The following is a 22660-nucleotide window of genomic DNA, read 5'->3' as shown; positions in this document are numbered from 1 at the left end:
ACTAAGATTATGGAGCTTCCACCACTATAGTAAACATGCTGTTTGCAATTCCAGTAGAATTATCTGGGGAGAGACACAAACAGCCATGTTCCTGGAGTTTGCATTTCTTTGCTGTGCAGAAAATTTTGATCCCTTTTTATACAAGTGAATGTTTCTGAAGAAGATCAAGAGCCAATCCCCACTAGAATGAGGCAAACAAAGGATTCACAAACTCAGACTTTAGTCTTAGGTAATACAGCATTGATTAGTGCTGCTGAATGCACAGGTACATTCAAACTGCAGATCTCCTTTCTTGTGAACAGTAATTGCTATTAGAGACTGATATATGCAGTATATAAAGTACCAGCACTTAACTCTGAAATTTAAAGAAATTTGAGAAGCAGTTGGCTGGCAATGTGTTCCTGGAAGTCTGTCTGGTGAGTGGCATAGGGTTGGGTGACATATAATGAAAGTATTCAATGTATGTTGGTAAGAATTTCTTTTCTAGCTTTATTTTGGGGTGGTGTGAAATTGAATGTTGCTTTATCCACTACAAAAAGTAATCCTGTCATTGGAATTGTCTTGATTTCCCAGAGTCTGTAATCTAGCTTCTCAAAACAAGGCTCACCAGAGAGGTATAAACAAGCTTGGAGTGTTGGTAGGTGACGAGCAAAGGCTGTAAGGGTTACTATTTTAAGGTCGTTGAAATTCATAGCTTTGCTCCACCTTCTTATTGTGCTATTTGCCATTTCAGGGACATTTAAATGAAAGTTAGATCACGAAACTGTACCATGCCTATTTTCCTGGTCCTGTTTGTGCTACCAGATGTAAGATGTAAGGAGTCAGTAGTCAGCTTAACAGTTGGAGCTGAGTTGTATTTCCTTGTGGTCATTTGGTGGTTGTTTTCTCCCTGATAGGAACCAATCACTGCATTTACATCTGAAGCACTACGGAGTCAACTGTGATGACTGGCTGCTCCGCCTCATGTGTGGAGGAGTGGAGATCAGGACCATTTATGCAGCTCACAAGCAGGCAAAGGCTTGTCTCATTTCCCGCCTGAGCTGTGAACGGGCCGGCACGCGATTCAATGTCCGCGGAACAAATGATGACGGTCACGTTGCCAATTTTGTTGAAACAGAGCAGGTATGTTACACTCCAATGCCCATAGCTTGGCTGACAAGCCAATGTAAGCCCCCCCTGTGGTTAGATTTTTGCTCCAAATGAATAAATCACAAGTCAGGTCTGTCAGCAGCAGATATTGGAGTAGTTTCTTTGATGCTAAATTAGGAAGCTAAGTAGGTTACGTAATTTGATGATCTTGGTTTTTAGCGTGGCTTATGGTCAGGCCATGCCTGGGTCTGGGTTGCAGTAACTTAAGAAGGTGCTGAGCTCCTGTGGGTGGCTGTGCTTCCCCTGAGCCCCTTGAGCTGCATGGCAGCATGTGCCACTTGTGGCCTGAGCTAATCTAAAGTAATAGAAGCAGGCAAAAGGGATTTCTGGCAAATACCGAACACCGGTAACCTTGTGGCTCAGGAAGGATAAAGGCGTTCCACTTAGCACAGCTTCTCTGAAAGGCGGCTTGTAAAGCCACTGGCATTCTGCTGCCTTGGATTTCATAGCTCTGCCCTCATTCTTCAGAAATGTGAGAGCCTGCTCAATCTTTCTTTGCTGGCCTTCCTTGGCTCCCTCTCCACGGTAGTCTGTTCCCAAGAGGTTGTTCCTACAGCCATGTTCTTGCTCCCAGGTTTGTTTGGCTGAGTCGCTGGCTCCTCCCAGAGCCCAGGAGGCTGGAGGAGGATTTGTGTAGGAAGGGCTCTGCTTGTACACCTCCAGGTTCAGGAGTTCAGTCCCAGCACTCCTCTTGCGCTTTCTCTGCCTTAGTTTCCTGGCATGCCAAGGTCACTGAATGGCTGAGGTGTATTATTCCATTTATGTTTTCCTTTCCTGGATACTTCATGGACTGTCATATGTTGGTTTCTGATGTAGAAAATCTGCAAGTGTTCAGAGTAGGCTGCATGGTGATTTTCTGTGCATTGGTATTCTTTTTAACTGTTCCTGCAGCAAAGTCTTATCGAGTTGTTTAAAGTATCTTACTCCTAGTGCAGAAGTTACTGAAGCCCAAATAATAAAAGCTGCATTTCCTAACACATCGTGAATTGTGATTCTGCAAAGGGGCATGAGAGCAACCCAACTTTTTGTAGGAATTGTTCAGAGCGGATAAAGAGAAGTCTTGGAAACAATATTTGAGCTTGTGGTGTGGAATTTGTAATGCATCAATGTATGTTTTTTGCTCCATGTTTTAGTTAATGCTGAGAATTCTAAAATCTTACACTGTGACAATTATTAATACTATTCTTTACTTACTTTCCTTAACAGGTGATATATTTGGATGACTCTGTGTCATCTTTCATACAGATTCGAGGATCTGTTCCATTATTTTGGGAGCAGCCAGGACTGCAGGTAAGCTGGAGGTAGATTAATTATGCAGATCATTCTTATTCATGTCCTTTTAAACATCATCTACTAGCCTTTGGGCTCTTCTTCACAGTTGCCTGTGAGGATGAGGCAATCCTTTGGGAGCATGTTGGTGCTCCTGTGACTCACCAAGCCTGCTCCTCTCAAGTCAAAAAGTTGCTTTGCACACAACTTGAACATCCATTCTTTTTCGGTGTCTTCTCTGAAGATCTGTCTCTTTTCTCTTTGAAATGGGTTATCTAAGGGCATCCAAACAGACTGTTTTCTTCTGAATGGTTCTTGAGGAGACATCTTTTCAAGAGGTCAATAAGAATCAAGAGCTACTGTTACAGGATTTCATCACAATTTGCTTGAAAGAGGGATTGATTCAGCAACTATTACTGTGGCACATTTTTTACAGGAAAGGTTAGAAAAAGTTAGTGCCTTACAGGGACTCTAGGTTCTTTAGACATACCAGCATTTTGCAGTGTAGTTGCTGTAACGTTCACATGCCTTTTGCTCAAAACAAGACAATTTAATGTAACTTTGGTGTCATAGGTGGGATCTCATCGTGTCAGGATGTCAAGGGGTTTCGAGGCAAACGCACCAGCTTTTGACAGGTAAAAATCATCTGAAGATTTTGCTAATGCACTGAAAACCTTTGGCAAGTTCTGCTGCATCACAGAGATGGGATGCATTATTCTGTACAAGAGGCTTTGTCTGTGCAAATGTGGGATTCAGCAATGCTGGCAACTCCCTGGATATTGCTTATGCCTTTCAATGCTTTGTTGGAAAGTGTGACTAGAATTTATATTGAATACTGTGCAATTTCCCAGTGTTGCAGGTGTTGCTGTTAATTTTCTGTGTGCCAGAAGATGAGTGTGGAATTTTTCTTCTGTTAACAGGCATTTCCAAACTCTTAAAAATTTATATGGCAAGCAAATTATTGTAAATTTACTTGGGGCAAAAGAAGGAGAGCACATGCTCAGCAAAGCTTTCCAGGTGAGTATGGCAGTTCTTTCACTGTGCATATCCTGGGAGTTTGCTTTTTTGCTTTTACATAGCCTCTAGAAACCAAACCTCCAGGTATGCTGTGCTCTGGGAGCTAAAATTGGATTTATAACAGCACTGCTTAAGATGGATGATGTGAAATGAATTGTTAAAAGCTCTTCACGTAATTCCTGTTTGATTCTGTACTGGAAAATTCTAAAAGCAGTGTAGACAACATTGAGGGATTTCAAGTGATTTTCATATTTTGTACTTACTAGTATCTTAATGAAAATATAAGTCTTTCTTACACTCTAAAATTGATGAATAAATGCATGATACTTTACGGTATTTGATGCTGCAGTGTTTCTTTTAAGGGTATTTCTTTTGTAATTAATGGATAAATAAATCCCTTAATATTTTCTTTAAAAAATAAAATTTATCAAATTAAATATGGAGCTGCTTAATGATCAGCAGGAGATGTTAACTAATAAGTTGCCACTCTCATTACTTCCCACTGGTTAGTTTAAAATAAAACCTCCATTGCAGTTCCCAAATGCTGACCATTTGAGGAGTTCTGTCTGAAGCCAGAGAACATGTCAGTAGCCATGTGTTATTTCCCCCTCCCTTTCCCCTGTATTGTGGTTGAAGGGCTTGGGGCATCCCCTGGGATATTTGCTGCATCCAGCCCTCGTGGTGGTAGGCAGGAGCGTTCCCAGGGCTCTGCCAGCAAACATCCTGTGGGCACTTAGGGCTTCCTCAGGGAATATTAGGGCAAGTTTTCCTCAAGCCACACTCTACAGCAGCCTGACTCATTTGGGTGGGCTTTTTGTCAGTGGCAGCTGGTGAAGTGCTCACTCAATCCCTGTTGCTGACCAGCATGTCAGTGACCCTTGGTGAAAAGGGGTTTCACTGAAACAACCTTTTGCAAGTGAAAGCATTTGAACAGCAGAAGAGGCCGTGGGCTGCCTTGGTGATCTCTGGGGTGGTAAGGGAAAAAGCTGACTTTGTGACAAGGCACACAAAAATACACGTGAAATATTAATCAGTTCTGAGTGATTCGTTTCAATTGTGATAAAAGTTGTTTCATTTTACCTTAAAGAAAGCTAATAAAACAAGTTTTAAAATATTTGTCACCTCTTGTTTAGCTCCTACTTGTGTATGTTCAGGCACTGCTATATTTATACTTTTTTTTTCTGTTTACAATGCCAGAGCCATTTGAAAGCATCTGAACATTCAGCTGATATCAAAATGGTGAACTTCGACTATCATCAGATGGTTAAAGGTGGAAAGGCAGAAAAACTACACAGTGTGCTTAAACCTCAAGTCCAGAAATTCTTAGAGTGTGGATTTTTTTATTTTGATGGAAAGGAAGTGAAAAGGTTTGTGTGCATAACTTGTGTACATTTCCTCAGATTAAATTGTGGTGCTGGGATGTGTTTCACCCCTCAGTAAGAAGATAAAAAGATGTTGCCTCTGTTAGTGGGGTCTTAGTGTAGGTGATGCTTAACAGCTGAAGTATGAGTCACTTATTTTACTCTGGTAAGGTCCTGTCTCATTCTGTGTAGGCTCTAAAAATCTCTGAGGAAAGTCTCTGCAAGACAGTCAAGGGGCAAGAATTCATTTCAGGCCTTTGACCTCAGGATTTAGTGGAAATGGTTGATAATCCTTTTTCTAGCAGGCAGGCACATGGAATTGATGAGTGTTCCAACATCCCTTGAGCTAAAGGAGAGGCTTGTTTTTAATTTTTATGAGCAAAATGGGGCATTGGAATTGGCTTGAGTTATATCACAAGTTCTTGTTACTTTTAGTTAAATAGAATTCAAAAGTACGGTCTCAGTACTTTTCCCCTTTGTTGTTGTTATTGTTCTTGTAACTAAGAGTTAATTCTGTCTGAGGTTCTTTGGAAGTGTGTTAGTTGAATTGTTTGAAGGGAAACCCTAATCTTGCGTAATACTCTCAGCAAGCAAGGAGGAGTGGGAGGAATTGAAGCAGAAGGACTAATGTCATTTGCAGAAAATGCCTGAGCTGTGCCCAGTGAGCTCTTGAAGCTCAGCCTCTGCTGCTGCCACGTTTATAAGTGCCCTGGTGGGGCAGGCAGGTCCCCCTGCCAGTGCCCTGATCCACTGCCCTGGCTCAGCTCTCCACCGAGGAGATGTGTTAACGGGTCATTTCAGTTGTTCTCTCTGCTGTCCTTGGCAGATCCCAGAGTGGCACTGTCAGGACCAACTGCTTGGACTGTCTGGACAGGACAAACAGCGTGCAGGCTTTCTTTGGCTTGGAGGTAGGAACCCCTGCAGCCTCTGCGGGCACTGGGCTGGCCAGGTGAGCTTCTGGCTGGGTTCTAGGGGAGCTGGCCCTGCTCTGACTGCCAGAGGGAGGGCCTGAAAATCGGACAGGATGGCTGCTGTAAGGCCAAACCTAGCAAAATCATTAGCCTTCTCTTTGCTGAATTCTGTTTTGCTCAAATGCTCCTTTAAGAGGAATTCCTGTGAGAACTTCCAAGGCATTGCTTGCAGAACAGACATTTCTAATTCTGGAGTAAGTAATGCTTGGCTGCTGCCTTAGCACAAGTTTTCTGTGGCAGAAGAACATCTTTCTACACTCTGGGTGTGTAGAGTACTTATATGTCAAACTTAGCTTTGTATCTCCTTTTTTCTGCTTTCATACCTTTTTAAGAACTGCATAAATGCAACTTTTTTTTTAAACTAGATGTGACAGATTTTTCAGCAATTAAATATGATTTCAGCTAAACTATGAATGCTAAAAGCATAAAACTAATTAATAAGAAGGGAAATGGTTAATCCTGAAGAACTGCTTACTTAAAGTGCTATCAAATGAGATATAGGAATTCTTACTTTATTTAACACAGTAGGTCCTTAAAATAACAGGTACTGAACTCTAGATGGCCCCCTAAAATTATAAGAGCAAGCACCTAATTTTTAAAACTTGTGTATTTCTTCTTAGTTTTGTTTTGCAAGTTTCCTTTTGTGTCTTTTGTGGATTCCTGCCCAACTTTCAGAATTTTGCCTTTTCCATTTTGTGTCTATTATTTCTGTGTCTGTTATTTTTTTCCTTCTTGCTGTCAGGCACCCTAAGGTTTTAAAGATTTTTAAAAGCTCTTGAAAGTAGCTTTTGTGTTCAGTTTGGTGAACTTTGAGATAAAAAACATTTTCAAATCAGCTGCCTAATTTTTTTCCTCTATTACTACCTATTTTCAAAGGAAAATGAAGTGTTGGTGGTAAATTGCAGGTATGATCAAGTGTGATCTGGTGATTTACTCAGAATGGTTCATAGAAACCCAAGACTTGTGGGGCTTCATTTATATATCCTGAAAACCAGGATGTGCCTTTTAAGAAACCATTTTAAATTGGGGGGTTCTTTGATTTCTGGTTTGGTTTGTTTGGGTTTTTGCTGATGCTGCCTTCACCTGTTGCAGATGCTAACGAAGCAGCTGGAGGTGCTGGGATTAGCTGAGAAGCCTCAGTTAGTCACTCGCTTTCAGGAGGTTTTCCGATCCATGTGGTCTGTGAATGGTGATTCTGTCAGTAAAATTTATGCTGGAACTGGAGCCCTTGAAGGAAAAGCAAAGGTAAAGTGCATCTTATCAAATCCTTTGGTAGTGTTCAGTATGGGTTCTAATGAATTCTGCCATGAATATATAGCAATGATAGATTTTCTCTAAAAAACTTGCTCTTAGTAATCCTAAAACAATCCCAAACAAAACCCAACCAACCAAAAAATCAGCTTAAAATGGTTGGTTCTGTTGGTAACCAGGTCATGTTCCTGTACATCCCTTCCTAGCTGTGTGCCTGCAGCCCACATAACATCATTGTGTAGGAAAGGATAAGGCTCAAATCTTCCATTTCTTTAGAACATAGCTCAGAAAAATGTATATTCAAATCAGCTTTAGTTTAGTTGAGTATTTTTACTTTTCTCTCTGTACCTCTCCTGCTATTATTTCAGCCCCATTCACTGTATCTCCTTTTCAAGTGTGTTTGGTGGGATGTTGGTTGTGTTTTTAGTGTTTAATAATGTTAATACTAATCTAGTTGTAGCCTTGTGGATTTTGTTTGCATGTTTGCCCAGCTTTTTCTTTTTAGTTTTGCAGTTACTGAAAAAAAAAAAGCCCAAATTTTGTTTCTGCCTTGCTTTCTAATGCTGTGAGAACAGTTCCATGCTCCATGACAGTGTAGTGTTTCTCTTCATCTGGTTTTGTCTTGGTTGATGCCTGAGTTGTTCCCATTTTCAAATGCTGTATTTTTCTTTTCTCACAATGTTTCCTCTTTGTTTCCATAATCCTGTGCCAGGCATACCTGTCAAGACAAATGTTGACCTGTAGCAATTTTTGCCCTTAGTTCCTGCAAAAATGTCTTTTCACACTGTTCTTTCTGCTAAATAATGTGCTGCATCTCCTTCCATGTTACATCATATTTTCCCATAGCCAGCTGTTTTGGATCTTCCATCATTTGTTCATTCACATTGTGCCAGGGTCCTTCTCTGCTCATGTAGGAGGTGTCACAGCAAAATACACAAAACCAAAAGAATCAAATAACCTTGTTGCTTATTCTGCCCCTTGATGGTGCATACAAGAGTTCTTCATTTGGGAATTGCTTGTATTTTACTATAGAGTGGAAATTGTTTCAAGATGTTTAGTTTTATGTTTTTACAAAAATATCACCCAGACTGCCAAGAAAACTGCAGTGAGTATTTTATGGAGTGTCTCCCCTTGTCTTGACTTTCCCATTTGACCTTCTTAGTTCGTTTTCCTAAATGAATAGTTTTCTATTTCATGTAGTTCATTTGGCTGTTTATATATTTTTTTTTACTTTTAAAAATACATTTAATGTATTTCCATTTCTAATGTTTAAAACACAGAGTAGATGTCCTGGTTTGAGATTGTTAAACCACAACAGTACATTTACTCTGCTGTCTCTGGTATAATTCTGCATCCCTGCCCTGGGACAACTCTAATTAGCACCACATCTTGTAAATCAAACCAAACATCTCTGACACGAGTCCCATCTATTCAGAGAGAATCTTTAATGCTTCCAAAGCCATACAATGCTTTCTCCTGTTTGAATTAAACCTGACTCAGTATGTTTTTGAGTACTCTGAGTATGTATTTTAAAATGTAGTTTTTAAGTTGCATTCTCATTTCTCAAATGACAATTTTATTGCCTGAAATGGTTCCACTTCTTGTCAGTTTGATTCTTCAAAGCCCGAGAATACTTAGAAGTAAAAATACAGAAATTTTGCATAGGAGAAAATTCTTTTAACCTTAAGTGTGTTAATATACATTTCTATACTGAAAACCAGTTCTTTTTAAAGTATTATAATACTCGTTCCATCTAACTCCTTACCTGCTCTTTCTTTTGCTTTCTCGGGGTTCCTTTCAATTAATTGCCTGAAATGTGAATGGTGAGTGTGGTTCTGGGGATCCTCAGTTGTATGTTGTCTGCCAGGAAGGGAGTGCATCCTGTCGCAATCCTGTTGCCATAGAGTGCTCCCTACAGCTTATCCCCATTGTCTGCCAAAGTCACTTGCTTAAAGACAAACTCCTGTCTTGCTGTCCAGTACAATTCATAGAACTGAATCCTGCGGTGGTTTTGTCAAGGTTTTGCCTTCTTTCCACATGCATTTAAGGGGCTTTCATGGGCAATGCAAGCTGTAAACTTGGGAGTGTTTGTTAGTAATAGCACAATCCCTTGCAGCATCCCTGATGGATCACAGTCTGTACTTCATGTGCCTGCAGCAGTGTGTTCTCAGACACCTCTCAGGCAAGGCAGGTGCAGCAGCACATGTGATCACAAAGGTTTTTGTGTGCCCAGATCAACACTGCCAGGCTTGGGATGGAGTGCCAGGCTGCATTCTGTGTTAGTGGCATTACCCTTGAGGTGTGTGTGACCCTGGGTACATCAGCAGCACGTTTTCCTTGTCTCTTGTTTAGCCCAGCTAGTGGGACACTGTTCCTCCAGACTGCAGCCCAGTCAGCCCCAAGTGTGCAGAGACAGTGTCTGGGGGGGCCTGTGTTCCTTCTGGGATGCTGCATGACACTTGCATGGAATTCCTACAAGTTAAGGGGGGGGGGGTCTTAAGTCAAAGCTTTCTCTGGTTTTATTGTGGATGTTCCAGAATGTGAATTCTGAACTCCTATGTGCATAAACATTGACATTCATGTATCATGACATTTGGACTCGAGTGCTTGTTCATCTCTCACTATTTGGGGAAAAGCCCAAAATCCCTGTCATGGTCTAAACATGGCACTGTATCAAATTAATTTTTAAAGGCCTGGGGTTTAGGGGGAAAAAAATTGCTCCCCTCCCTGCAGTACTTTCTTTTATTTAGCTTCATTTAAAGCTGCTTTTTAGATATGCCTTGTAGGTATTACTGTGGTTTTTGGTATTTGGGGGTGGGGGCAAAGCACATGTAGCACAGTAGGCTCAGACCACTTGATTTAACAATTAAAGAAGAAAGTTGCCTTAGCCCTTAAAGTCATTAACACAGTTTATGTGTATCTACTGAATATTGCCAATGTTTTGTGAGCAGTGTCCAACATAAAATATTTTATACGTGTTCCTCCCTAACAGGCTGGAAAGCTGAAGGATGGTGCTCGTTCTGTGACCAGAACGATCCAAAATAACTTTTTTGATAGCTCCAAGCAGGAGGCCATTGATGTTTTGTTATTGGGAAATACCCTAAATAGTGATTTAGCAGATAAAGCACGGGCTCTCTTAACCACCAGCAGTTTACGCGGTATGTGTTTTTCAGGATTTTAATCTCTGATAACTGTTTGGTCTAAGAAAGCTGTATAGAATTTGTTTTCAAAGCACTGTTGGAAAGTATAAATGCTATTTTATGTTCTCTTGGCTTATTAAAAAATGAAAGTTACTTCTGCTTTACTAATAATGCCAAACTAATGTGCTGCAGAAATTGTTTTGCCTGTTTGTGATTTGTGGGTGAAGTTCTACATCAAAACCAGAGAGATTTGGATAAGAAACTCTGCTTGTGCAGAGCAGCCACCTGAGTCTTGGGGGTTTGGTACTGGGAAGGTGGTCCCCCCCTCATGAGGACAGGGTGCTGAGGCAGCATCCTGTATCCCCAAAGAGAGGTGGCCTCTGGGGTCCCCAGGACTGCAGTCAATCCCATCTTCTACAGGTCTGGTGGGCAAGAAAATAGTGGGTCAGTCATAGGGCTGTGTTCAGTCCCCTCCTAGGACATCAAAAATACAAGATTTGGGCAAAGAAGGAGCTTGAATTTGAGTCTTCCTTCCAAAATCCCAGGTAACAATGTTCTGGGTCACTGCATTTTTCAAGGATTAGTAATATTCTGAAATTTTCCTTTTCATTTTATTTTCCTTCTCCCGGACACACACTAGAATGAGGAAAAATATGTCAAAGCTTCAGTGCAAATCTGTGGCTCAAGAAGAAAATTGTTGCCAGTTGCAGCCTTCATCTCCAGGGTCCACATCTTCATCCAGTGTGGAGTCCAGAGTGGTCTTGTCCCATTTGTTTAGAACAAGGTTTCACATATTGTGACTTTTCTTATACCTGAAACCTGCTAAATCGGCCTCACCTCAAAATTAGTTCAAATTTGTTTTCATTTCTTCTCGCTTTTTCTGGGAATACAAGCTGTCCTTTCCATGTTTGCAGCTTCTGACAGCTGAGGAGCATTAATCCCTCTTCCCTGAAATCTCTCTGCATCCTCTGCTAGGTGACAAGGTAACCAGTGGGGTTCTTCAACATGTATTAAGAAAGGAGGAAGAGAGAATTTGCTAAACCTATTATGAAACTTGGTAGATTTTGCAGCATAAAACACGTGCTTTGCCTGATGCAAATGGTTATGTGTAATAAATTGTGCATTAGCAGTGTATGTTCTCACACATTGCTGGAAAATCCTAAAAAGCATTAACTTACTTGACTAATCTTTTCTTGTTTCCCTCTTACTGCATCCGTAGTTTCAGAGCAATCATTGCAATCAGGTATAGTATAGTAAAATAAGCTGTAAATACCTGCCCAGCTCTTGTTGTCCTCTGACTTTTCTTGTGTCTGTGTAATATTTGGCTATGGGCTCACATTTTCCTGGTGGTGTTTGGATCTGGCATTCCTGTGCCCTAAAATCCTACTGAGAATATAAGAGATGAAAAATGTTGCAATTGAGCTTTGGTATGAGTTAGGAAATATGGTAACCAAATCACAGGGGTTTATTTTTGCACATGCTCTGTCTATAAAGGAATTTTCGTTTTTAACTGATTTGGAGGCCTCTGTATTTTTGCTTTGTTAGGATAAGAGTGAAATTCTTCAGTACAATTTATATATTCATCTAATTTGCTGCTGGAAGGCTCCACATGCTTGTGTTCTTTCAGGAAACTTGTCAGCTGCTCAGCACTTCCTATTCTGGTTCCTCGAAACCATTATTTAAAATAAAATGTTCATAATGCTCTTCTATTCAGATTTTGCCATGTGTTGAGCAAATTTGAGTGGCCTTTACATTTGCTAACTTTGTGTGTTTTACTCTACCTACTTAACTCTTAGTTAAAAGTATCTAAAGAATTAAATTGAGTCTCAAGTAGTCTTTGTAATTAAGTGATTTGCTGGCATTTTGTCAGTGTAACCAAGTGCTTATTGGAGTGACTGGTCACACTCTCACTGATGGTATTACCTTCTATCTTAGGACTACAGAGCAAGAGCCAACTCTTTTTATATATTTATAAATCATTGTTTTATTATTGCTTAGGTCTAAGTGTTACTGTTTATTAGAATGCCTCTTTTTTAAAGAGTTATAAATCAATTGCAGGGCTTCACCTGGGTATGAATGTTGAAATATTCCTACAGGAATTTGGATGTTGTGGTAAAACAGTTCCACTCAGTTGTACCGAGTATCCCAAACAGAAATTTAAATTAACACTCCCTTTGTGGAGCTGATTTCCACATTTCTGCTTGCTCAGTAAGAACAACAGTCAAAGTATCTTTCTGCAAAGGGCAGAAAATGTGACTGGTTGGAGTTCTGATGTTGTAGAGTGAGGCATGGTTTTACTGAAAAGATAAATAGAAACAGGAAAATCAGAGTCTCAGGAGCTCTGAAAAGCACTTGGTTCACTCAGTATTTTGGAAAGCAGTAGAAATTTTTATTTTTAAATACTCTTAATTTATAAAAAAAATCATTCTGCAATTTAGGAAGGCTGCTAGTTTAAAGATACAGATTTGTTGTTTATAATAAGCTTGTTGTCAGCTCACCTCTAAAGTTAGAGTCTAACCAGGTAAGGATTTTCACATTACGGTCTCATAAGAGCATCAGCAGTTGAATAGGAAATAATGACATTTTGCAGCTGTTCTTAGAAGCTGCTCAGCAGCAGCTGAATGCTTTGGAGTCACTGCAGTGCAGCTGGAATGCAGTAAGTTTTGCAAAGCAGAAGGTGGAGGCTGGCAGGAGGAAGGTGCAGCTGTGCCCTCAGAGCTGCTCAGGGTGCTGCAGGGACTCATCTCTGCACAGCTGCCCACGGGGTGAGCTGGGTGTTGGGATGTGCTGTGGCTGCAGCAGTCCTGGCACTGCTTCCCTTCAGTGCTGGGGCTGAGGTGGCTCCTGTCTTCACCTGTGTGTGCTGGACCTGTGGCTGGACTCACCTGGGCTGTGGGTCAGAGGCACACCTGAGCTTTGGCTCTCCTGCAGGGCACAAGTGTCCTGGTGGCTCCTTGCTGTTCTCTAGACTTCATGTCCCTGAATTTTGATGAGGAAAGCAGGTGCCAAGTGTGATGTGCTTGGAGCACCTCCAGGAGACACCAACCAGTTCATTGTGTCCTTCTCTGTGTGGTTGCCCCATTTATGGATGTATGATTTGTCCAGCAGGGGAAGCATTTGCAGCCAACAAACACAATTTCTTCTTTTGCTTCCAGTTTTTTTTCAAACCCAGTAGGGATAGAGAACACCTGATTTTTGTTCCAACCAGGTGGCCAAGATGACAAACTTAAAAAGAATATCTGAAAAGGCAGCAGCAGCTCACCAATCATCTTATTTGGGGAATTAAAATGAAAATGCTGTTCCCAGTAGCTGGCTTACTTTTCAAGACAGCAACAAGTGAAGGGAAGAATTCCATCTAATGTTGTTTATATTGTTCTTTCGGAATCTGATAACCATGAGAACATTCAAAATAGGTAAATTAATGTAACTTAGCTAAAGCACCTGACCATTGAATCAGCTTTTTTCTTTCTGTGTTTCTCACAATGTCCTTTACATATGGGCAATTTTTCTTCATCTGGTGGATGAAGGCACAGGGAAAGGCTGATGGGACAGGGAAATGAGTCTAATTATTCTGAATCCCAGCCTGCTGTCCTCACTAAAGCAGCTCTTCAGGAATTCAACTGAGCTAAAAATAATTCAGATTTGTGGCTTAGATAGATGAACCCTGATATGATGAAATAATGTACATTTTCTGTGTTTGTACTTGTAGTGTATCAGCAACTTTTGCACTTCCAGAAAACAGTATAAATAATACATCTGCATATTGGTTCTGTAATGGAGATGGGATTTCATAAATTAAGTCTGTGGAAATGAGGAAGATATCCTTGTTGATATATATGAAATGTGATGGTTTCCTTAGAGAGTCTTGGGTGAGATAAAAGAACAGCAGATATTTATAAAACATGGAAGTTGTTTCCATCGTGTATGAATTCTCTGTATATGATTTTGAACAAATTGCTGCTGTTTTTCAGTCTCTTAGCCACACTAGTTGTGTCTGTAAGGGTACCTTCCCCTGGGCTTTCAGGGTTTAACTCTGGCTGTGCACATACATTGGAAAGATCTCACTGCCAGGTTTTCTGAAACATTTGCTAGAAAAGTAATATTTTCTCCAATGTTTCTGCAGCATCTGTGAAAGTGCTGAAGAGCATGTGTGAGAACTTCTACAAGTATGCAAAGCCGAAAAAGATCCGAGTCTGTGTTGGGACGTGGAATGTCAATGGGGGGAAGCAGTTTCGGAGTATTGCCTTCAGAAACCAAACCCTCACTGACTGGCTTCTGGATGCACCTAAGTTAGCTGGGATCCATGAATTCCAAGGTAGGATTTGTGCTCTGTCATCACTTTTGCTTGAAAACTCTGATTTTTTTCTAAGTAGATCACAAACATTGGAAAAGGTATCACAGAAGTGTAGAACTGTGTAGGAAGGGACTGTGAAGATCCAGTACCACCCCTGCCATGGCAGGGACACCTTCCACCATCCCAGGCTGCTCCAAGCCCAGTGTCCAGCCTGGCCCTGGGCACTGCCAGGGATCCAGGGACAGCCACAGCTGCTCTGGGCACCTGTGCCAGGGCCTCCCCTCGCTCACAGGGAAGAATTTCTCTCTTAAAATGAATGAATATATATATATATATATATATATATATATATATATATATATATAAGGTCTTGATTCTTAAGTGAACTAGAAACAGGAAATAACTTTTTCCTATTTACTTCCAAGATCACAAAAACAAACCTGTGGATATATTTGCCATTGGATTTGAAGAAATGGTGGAGTTAAATGCAGGAAACATCGTGAATGCCAGGTGGGTGATCCAGTCCACACAGTACTAGTTTGGCTGATTATCACCTTTTTCAAGTCATATGTTATTTAAAATTTTGGTTTCTCCAGTGCTTCTTCACTGTGTTTTTTAGTTCCTGTATCTTCTGTTGGTAGGAACAGCAAACCCTGTGAAAATCTTTCCAAAAGCATGTGTTGTTGCTATGCTGCTGTGTTTCAGGCTGTGATCTATGTAAAGGAAGCCTTCCTTCCATGCTGTTAGTTTTCACTGCCATTCCATGTATTGCACGGGCATATTACTGTGGAGTTGGGAGTTTGCACCCCTAGCAGTGTAGGTTTTGGAAACAAATTTTTCCCAGTGGTAGGTGATGCCAGTGATAAGTGTGTGTGCAGTCCTAGGACCATATTCCCATTGTCCATTTTCTCTGCCTGCTTTGCATGTTTTCCTGGTGCTAGGGAAGGTTGAACTCATTGGGAAAAGCACCTAAAGCCTGCAATGCTGTAGTCTTTGTGCAGATTTTTGTCTTTTAGATACCAAGTGTCAGCTTGTCATACCCTAATTTCACCCTAGATACAGTTAATGCTGTTTCCAGGCCTAGTATTTTTCATTCCTGTCTGGTGCTGGTTCTGAAAACCATGGTTTGTTTTGTCTTCCTCTGAGAGTGTGAACACCTGCTTGCCAGTATTGACTGAGCTCTAGGCTAGGAAGTAACTCTCTAAAACAATTCTTAGGTTTTGCTCCTCTAGTCTAGGCTCATAAATGCAGCAAATATAGCCGTGGCTGCTGAAGTGGTCTGTGGTGTTGGGAAAAGTGAGGCAGCATCTGTAGAGGCTGAATTTGAAGCAGTGGTGTCGTGATAGCATGTGTCTGCTGGGAGGCATTTGAGCACCATTCCCAACCTGGCTCTGGTTTACAGCCTCAGGGTTTACTGGAGGTTTTTGGATGTGGTTTAGTCAGCTCAGTCACCAGCTAGAATCCTGCTCAGTTTGGTTTATTTCCAACCTGGTGTTTTGAATCTCACCACCAGCACCACAAATCAGAAGCTCTGGGCTGCTGAGCTGCAGAAGACCATCTCCAGAGATTACAAGTACGTGCTGCTGGCTTCAGAGCAGCTGGTGGGTGTGTGCCTCTTCGTGTTCATCAGGCCCCAGCACGCTCCCTTCATCAGGTCAGTGTGTCCAGGGGCTCCAGTTTGGGTCACCTTCCTTCCCTTGAGATGGAAAGTAACACCCAAACATCCTCACAGCCGTTCCACGTTCTGGTGAAGTAATTGTTGAAATCCTTAGATCTGAGCTTTTAAATGCCTGTGGTCACCCAGAGAGCTTGGAAAGACGAGGTTTTACCTTGTTACTGCTCAGTGGCTGTTGGAACTTTTTAAAACCAGTGCTGTGACTGGGAGAGCAGTGTGTCCCTCCCAGAGCAGCCTGTGCCAGGTTCCTGGAAGGTTTCATAGTTCTTTCACTGTTTCAGGGATGTTGCTGTGGATACTGTCAAGACTGGCATGGGAGGAGCCACTGGGAACAAGGGTGCTGTGGCCATTCGGATGCTGTTCCACACCTCCAGCCTTTGCTTTGTGTGCAGTCACTTTGCTGCAGGGCAATCCCAAGTCAAGGAGAGAAATGAAGACTTTGTAGAAATATCTCGCAAGCTTGGCTTTCCCATGGTAAGCATGCTGTTCAGATTCCATAACCAATGAAAAGTGAAGCTCTTGGAGCTCCAGCAGTGTTATCCCAAAGCTGCACTTACATTTTTCCCCCTCCCCACTTTCTTGTGGAAGTCAGATTTCCTTGGGTTGGGGATAATAGCTCACTTGCATTTGGAATTGAGGACTTAGCACGGGAAAAAGATCTTGTAGATCCTGATATGCAGTAGAACTTTGGTAGGCACAGGAGAGACAATCACCTATGAGAAAAAAATCACTGGGAAACAGCACTGTTCTCATTACACAGGGATGATTCTATGGCATGTTCTCATAAACCATCACCATGTTCTCATTATCAAACACCAAGCTGAAAATGTTATCAGTGCAACAAAATGCTTCCTTGAGACTTAAAGCTGTTTTCAGTTTTGTCATCAGACTGTAATTTGTTATTTTCTGTGGCACTCTGCAGGAGTCTTACATCATATTTTATAGGGATTTTTATCTTTAAAATTTGTCCCCACTGTCATGTTTCACTTTCCCTAGCAAGTTCTATATCCAACAGTTTCCTAAAGGCTGCTTTTCAACCTGCCAATGTATCTGCTTGGTTTTACTTATGAGCAGTGGAAAAATCAAAACAAAGGGGGAAGTAAAAGTTCTCACTCTAAGCCCTGGGTTTTGTTTAAATAATAAAGCCCTTATCTTTCTCTCTAGAGATGAAAATCAGATGTAACTGAAAAGTCTTCAACTAAATCTGAATGATAAAGTTCTCAATTTGCAGTTTGTCAGGAGCCTGTGCCACAAAGTCCCAGGGGAGTGTTTTGTTCTCCCCTGACACAGGCAGCAGCCATTGTCTTTGAGCAGACTTCTAAAACAGGGATAGGAAGATGAAGAATTTTAGAATTCAATTCACTTGATTTGTGTTTCTTTTCAAATGGAAACTCCACAGGACATGTTGCTTCTCTCGTGTTCCATGTGTAAACACCACACTGGTGATCATGTTGTGCTAACACATGGACACTAAACACTAGGATGTATGTCAGTTGTCTCCATCACTCAGAAACTGCAGATGTTTCACAGCTAAAAACTGAGTTTCTGAACCTGGAAGGAGTACATTTGTTGCTCAGTTGTTTTTAACTCCAGTGTGCTGCTGTTTTACAGGGAAGGATGCTCTTTTCCCATGACTATATTTTTTGGTGTGGGGACTTCAATTATCGAATAGATTTGCCCAATGAAGAGGTGAAGGACCTGATACGACAACAGAACTGGGATCCCCTCATAGCAGGAGACCAGCTTATCAATCAGAAAAACTCAGGACAGGTGTGTTTAAAGGTCACCATACTTAAGAATTCTCAGGTTTTTTACTGGTTTCAGCAATTCTGTGATGCTTCTGTAAATCTGTATCCTCAGGATGGAGTTTACTAATGATAATATTTTTCTTTTTGTCAGATGTAACTATTTAAAAAGAATATTTTTAATGTTTGGTAATGTTACTGTTTAGTTAAATTGTAATAGGTCTAATGCTGTTACTGTTGGGAAAAGCATTAGTACAAATGGCAGCTCTTTTATTTGCAAGGAAAACACAGAATAGCAAAGGCTGAGGAAAGGTACGTTTTTTAGATTTGTAGGGTTTCTTGTTCTCTCTTTGCAGCTCTGTGTGGGAAGGCTGGGTATGGTAAAAAGAGAGACAATCTTCTGTTGTTGGTTCCTTCTGCTTGCCAGCACTTTGATCACAAGCAGTGCTTTTGCTGATTTAGAGTTCCCTTCCATTTGTGCTGCTATCTTGTGCACCAGAACAGGAGGCAAAACACTGGGTATTTTTAGTGTATTTTATTTTTTTAACAGCTGTTTCCTAGAGAAAGCAAGATGTACATTCACATGGGCAGCCAGCATTGATTGTCTGCTAAGTGTCTGTTAAAAAACATAATATCTAGAGGTTGGAGGCATGTCCAGCAGTTATAAAGCTGGAGAGATCCATGGAAACTGCTAGAATGTGAAAAGGAACTGCTGGCTGGGGGAGCAGGAGTAGCATTACACTGTTGGGGTGATATTTCATGATTCAGAAGCTGCTGGCTGGGTACCAGCCCTGTCTCTACAGCTGTGGCAGCTTCATCTTTGTTCCTGCTGCTCAGGAAAGGTGTTTACATAGCAATTTGCTCCATGAAGGTAAGTTAGAAAATAATTACTGAATAATTACAAACAAATTAATTGTCTCAGAAATTGTGTAGCTTGTAGCATTCTGGCATTGGTCTTCTGGCATTGACTTTTACTGGATTTCAAATTGTATTTCCAACAAGAAAAGCAGGTCCACCTGTCAGTTGATGCAGATTTGACCGTAAGAATTCCCAACTTTTGCTGACACAGGAATAACTAAGCACCAGATTAAAATGCTGTGTTACAGCAAGTGTTCTGTGTGACCTCCAGTTGATAATGGCAGTGAGGGAGCAGTAGGTTCTTCGTAAGCCTGAGCTTAAAGATAAAACTGCTGGTGTACTTCTGTTCACTGATGATTGTCTGGGTCACTATTTAGTCAGTGTCAAATGTTTTCAGCAGACAAAATGTGGACAGGAGTGCATTTTAACAAATAACAGGTTGTTCTGGTTTGCTGTGTTTGTTCGGAGCTGTTTATACAAGTCGTCAGTGTTGGAATAGAGAATTCTGATCAGTTTGGAGCTGTTTCCCATCTGTTTGTCTCTTGCTTTTCACAGATTTTTAGGGGGTTTCTGGAAGGGAAGATCAATTTTGCCCCCACGTACAAATACGATTTGTTCTCTGACGACTACGACACCAGCGAGAAGTGCCGCACGCCGGCGTGGACCGACCGCGTCCTCTGGAGGAGGAGGAAGTGGCCCTTTGACCGCTCAGGTGAGAGGGCTCTCAGAGCCTTCCTTAGGGACTTACAGGGGCTGTGCAGTGATGCTGACAGTGCCAGGGCTGCTGAGCTCACAGCGCCCGTCACAGACCCTCGGTGAACAGTGAGGCTGAGGAAAGGCACACGAATCAGATCCCAGTTCCTGACATCTGGGGAGTGAAAAGGGGGAGGGGGTGTCTGTAGGACACTCAGAATTACTTTCTATGTTTTTTCTTTTTACAAACAGTACATCCTTGCAATCACTGTTTTCCCTCTTGTTTTCATTGCTGATTGTAGCTGAAGACCTGGATCTGCTGAATGCGAGTTTCCACAGTGACACGAATGTCCCTTATACATGGAATCCTGGCACTTTGTTGCACTATGGAAGAGCAGAGCTGAAAACATCTGATCATAGGTTCCAGTTCAATTTTATACATCACTTGCTAAAATTTAGTATTCATGCTGTGTAATTGGTGGTTCAGATACTCTGTTAACTGGATTTTTTTGTCTTATTTTTTCCAAGGCCTGTGGTTGCACTGATAGACATTGACATATTTGAAATTGAAGCAGAAGAGAGACAAAAAGTGTATAAGGAGGTGATTGCAATGCAAGGACCACCTGATGGTACTGTGATGGTCTCCATCAGAAGTTCTTCAGCAGAAGAAAACTATTTTGATGATAACTTGATTGATGATCTTCTTCAAAAATTTGCAAGCTATGGTGAAGTTATACTTATAAGGTTAAAACAAAAACTTCTTGCTTCTAATGTCTGCTTATAGAACCATGGAATTGTTTGGGTTGAAAGGGATCATCCAGTCCCACTTGCTGCCATGGGGACACCTTCCACTGTCCAGGGATGCTCCAGCCTGGCCTTGGACATTTTCAGGGATCCAGGGGCAGCCACAGCTGCTCTGGGCACCCTGTGCCAGGGTCTTTCCACCCTCCCAACAACTTCTCCCCAGTATCCCATCTTACCTGCTGGCAGTGAGAAGCCATTCCCCCCTTGGTCCTATCTGAACTTGGACCTGCTGGAGCAAGTCCAAAATTATTTCCTTATCTAGCCTTTCAGTTAGAATCCATTTCATTTTTAACATATGAATTTCAACTTAAATGTCTTTAGAATTCATTTTATGTACCACTATGGTCTGTTTTCAGACATGATTTTTCCAGATATTATTATTTTTTTGAATTTTATACAGATTCTGTGTTCTAGAATTAGGTTAGTAGTTTTAAATGAACTGAAGATGATGTTGCATTTTCACTAGGCTGGCAATTGTACAAATGCATGTTGTGGTATTTTGCTGGTTATTGTTTCCAATGAACTTTGCAGGTTTGTGGAAGACAAGATGTGGGTGACATTTTTGGAAGGAAGCTCTGCTCTGAATGTTATGAATCTGAATGGTATTGAGGTAATGTAGAAATTACTGAACCTTTGTACAGCAAGAGAAAATCCAGCTTTTTTAAAGTCTTCTTGAGTGAACTCTTCTTGGATTTTTTTTTTGTCTATGATTTCTTACAAGTATTTTCTGTTCTGTACTAGACTGTTGCATCTTCTTTTTTTTTTTTTTTTTTTTTTCCTTTGGACACCCAGTTTACCAGTATGTTGAGTTTAAAAAGCCATATAAAAGAAGTATCAAACTTAATTTTATTTAGGAGGAGTATTGTTAGAGAAATTAAGATCTCCTACTGAGAGGTATCTTCACCAAATGAGGGGTTTGGGCTTTTTTATAAATTAAGAAGCAGAGTTTAGTTTCCTGAATTAACCAGTTTAAAATCTTTATAGCCTCCAGTTAGTAAAAATTTAGCACTTCTGTAGTGCAAACTCTGAAAAAAGCTCAAAATTTGAGCTTGTATTGACTTCTATGGGGTCAGTATTTAATATTTGAAAATTAAGGTTCTAATGTTCAGATTGTTACTAGTCTGTGGCTGTTAGAATGTGTGATGTTTACAGATGGATCCTTGGGTCTGCTCAGATGCCACTGGCACTCAGACAGGAAAGGGGCTCTGGTAGAATGGCAGTTTGCAGCATGAGGACCTGCTCTGTGGCAGCCTCTAAAAATGACTTCATCCATGTAGTTTATAAGCAAGTCTATTTTTCTTTTTAAATTGTAGTGGTTTTGTCATAGTAAAGGGACCAGAAGCTTCCTGATTTACTGAAAAGAAGAACTATAGGACATGAGCTGCTAATTTTACTACCAAAAAAATAAAAATTAAATGGTTGTCATGAACAGTTTAAATTATGTAAATGCAGTTACTTACCAAAATGAAGTGAAAATCAGAATAATTTTTGTGTAGTCGCAGAAATTCCAATAACCTTATTTGTGATTCTTTCAGGAATTATTTTTTTCTTTTTAAATCTAAAATGCTGAGCTTTAATATTCCTACTCTTAATGACTTCTGTTTTGTGCATATCTTTTTTGGCAATTCAGCTACAAGGAAGGATTATAAACATCAGTTTGAAAAATCCAGATTGGATCAGAAGCTTGGAAGACGAAATGAATCTAGAGAAGATTAATATTGGGCTGCCTTCATCAACAAGCTCCACTTTGCTTTGTGAAGATGCTGAGGTTACTGCAGACTATGATATGGAAGGTTTGTTGAGATAAAGCATTCCTTACTTTGAAATGCCTACAGTCCTAAATAATGTGGTTAATTTCATGCATATACAAATACATAACAAGTTTATGCCCATCTAAAACAGATTAGAAATCACATCATTTCCAACAGTATCTCAACAATCTGATTCCCTCTCGTCTACGTTTTAAGTACTTTCAAGTACTTTCTAAATTGACAGTTTACTCTTTTGAAGGACATCCACGTTCAGCCTTTTATTTTAAAAACCATTGCACCTTTTCCAAGCAGAAGTTATTACAAATAACAGATACCTTGAAATCCCCTGCCCAGCCTTCTGAAGAACAGGTGAAGCTTGCCATGTTGCAAACCAAGAAAATTATCTGTAGAGCGAATTGTTTCTTAGATTAATCAGGTTCCCAGTTGCCATGCTGTCAAAATAACCTTTAATATATAATCTATGATATATATTACTCGTTTGAGGTATTTTCAACTGGCTTGAATACCTACGTGTTCTTCACGTGGAATTTTGGGATGCAAGAATTGTGCTTTGGTTGCTGAGCTAATTCCTTAGAACTCTGGTGCTTGTCTCGCATAGAATGCCACGGCCAGCATGAGAATCAGTGTTCACGTGCTTTGTGCTCCGGGGCTTGTTCCGTAG

At 40.8% G+C, this 22660-nt stretch overlaps 1 protein-coding gene across 4 annotated transcripts in view; it reads left to right on the top strand.

Moving 5' to 3' along the window:
* The window catches only part of SYNJ1 (synaptojanin 1), a 43850-nt gene that overhangs the window by 7821 nt on the left and 13369 nt on the right, over nucleotides 1-22660 (top strand). For all 4 annotated transcript variants that reach the window (XM_079321298.1, XM_079321299.1, XM_079321297.1 and 1 more), the window contains exons 4-21: nucleotides 897-1122; nucleotides 2356-2439; nucleotides 2992-3053; nucleotides 3339-3435; nucleotides 4633-4802; nucleotides 5623-5704; nucleotides 6860-7012; nucleotides 10011-10176; nucleotides 14282-14473; nucleotides 14878-14962; nucleotides 15966-16106; nucleotides 16409-16601; nucleotides 17739-17897; nucleotides 19286-19442; nucleotides 19726-19843; nucleotides 19952-20167; nucleotides 20759-20837; nucleotides 21858-22020. In XM_079321298.1, the coding sequence (XP_079177424.1) occupies nucleotides 897-1122; nucleotides 2356-2439; nucleotides 2992-3053; nucleotides 3339-3435; nucleotides 4633-4802; nucleotides 5623-5704; nucleotides 6860-7012; nucleotides 10011-10176; nucleotides 14282-14473; nucleotides 14878-14962; nucleotides 15966-16106; nucleotides 16409-16601; nucleotides 17739-17897; nucleotides 19286-19442; nucleotides 19726-19843; nucleotides 19952-20167; nucleotides 20759-20837; nucleotides 21858-22020 (2543 nt within the window). The remainder of the gene's footprint in view (nucleotides 1-896; nucleotides 1123-2355; nucleotides 2440-2991; nucleotides 3054-3338; nucleotides 3436-4632; nucleotides 4803-5622; nucleotides 5705-6859; nucleotides 7013-10010; nucleotides 10177-14281; nucleotides 14474-14877; nucleotides 14963-15965; nucleotides 16107-16408; nucleotides 16602-17738; nucleotides 17898-19285; nucleotides 19443-19725; nucleotides 19844-19951; nucleotides 20168-20758; nucleotides 20838-21857; nucleotides 22021-22660) is intronic.

Source organism: Erithacus rubecula (genome assembly GCF_903797595.1).
Source record: "Erithacus rubecula genome assembly, chromosome: 1".
Taxonomy (NCBI): Eukaryota; Metazoa; Chordata; class Aves; order Passeriformes; family Muscicapidae; genus Erithacus; species Erithacus rubecula.
This window is presented reverse-complemented; position numbering and strand designations above follow the sequence as displayed.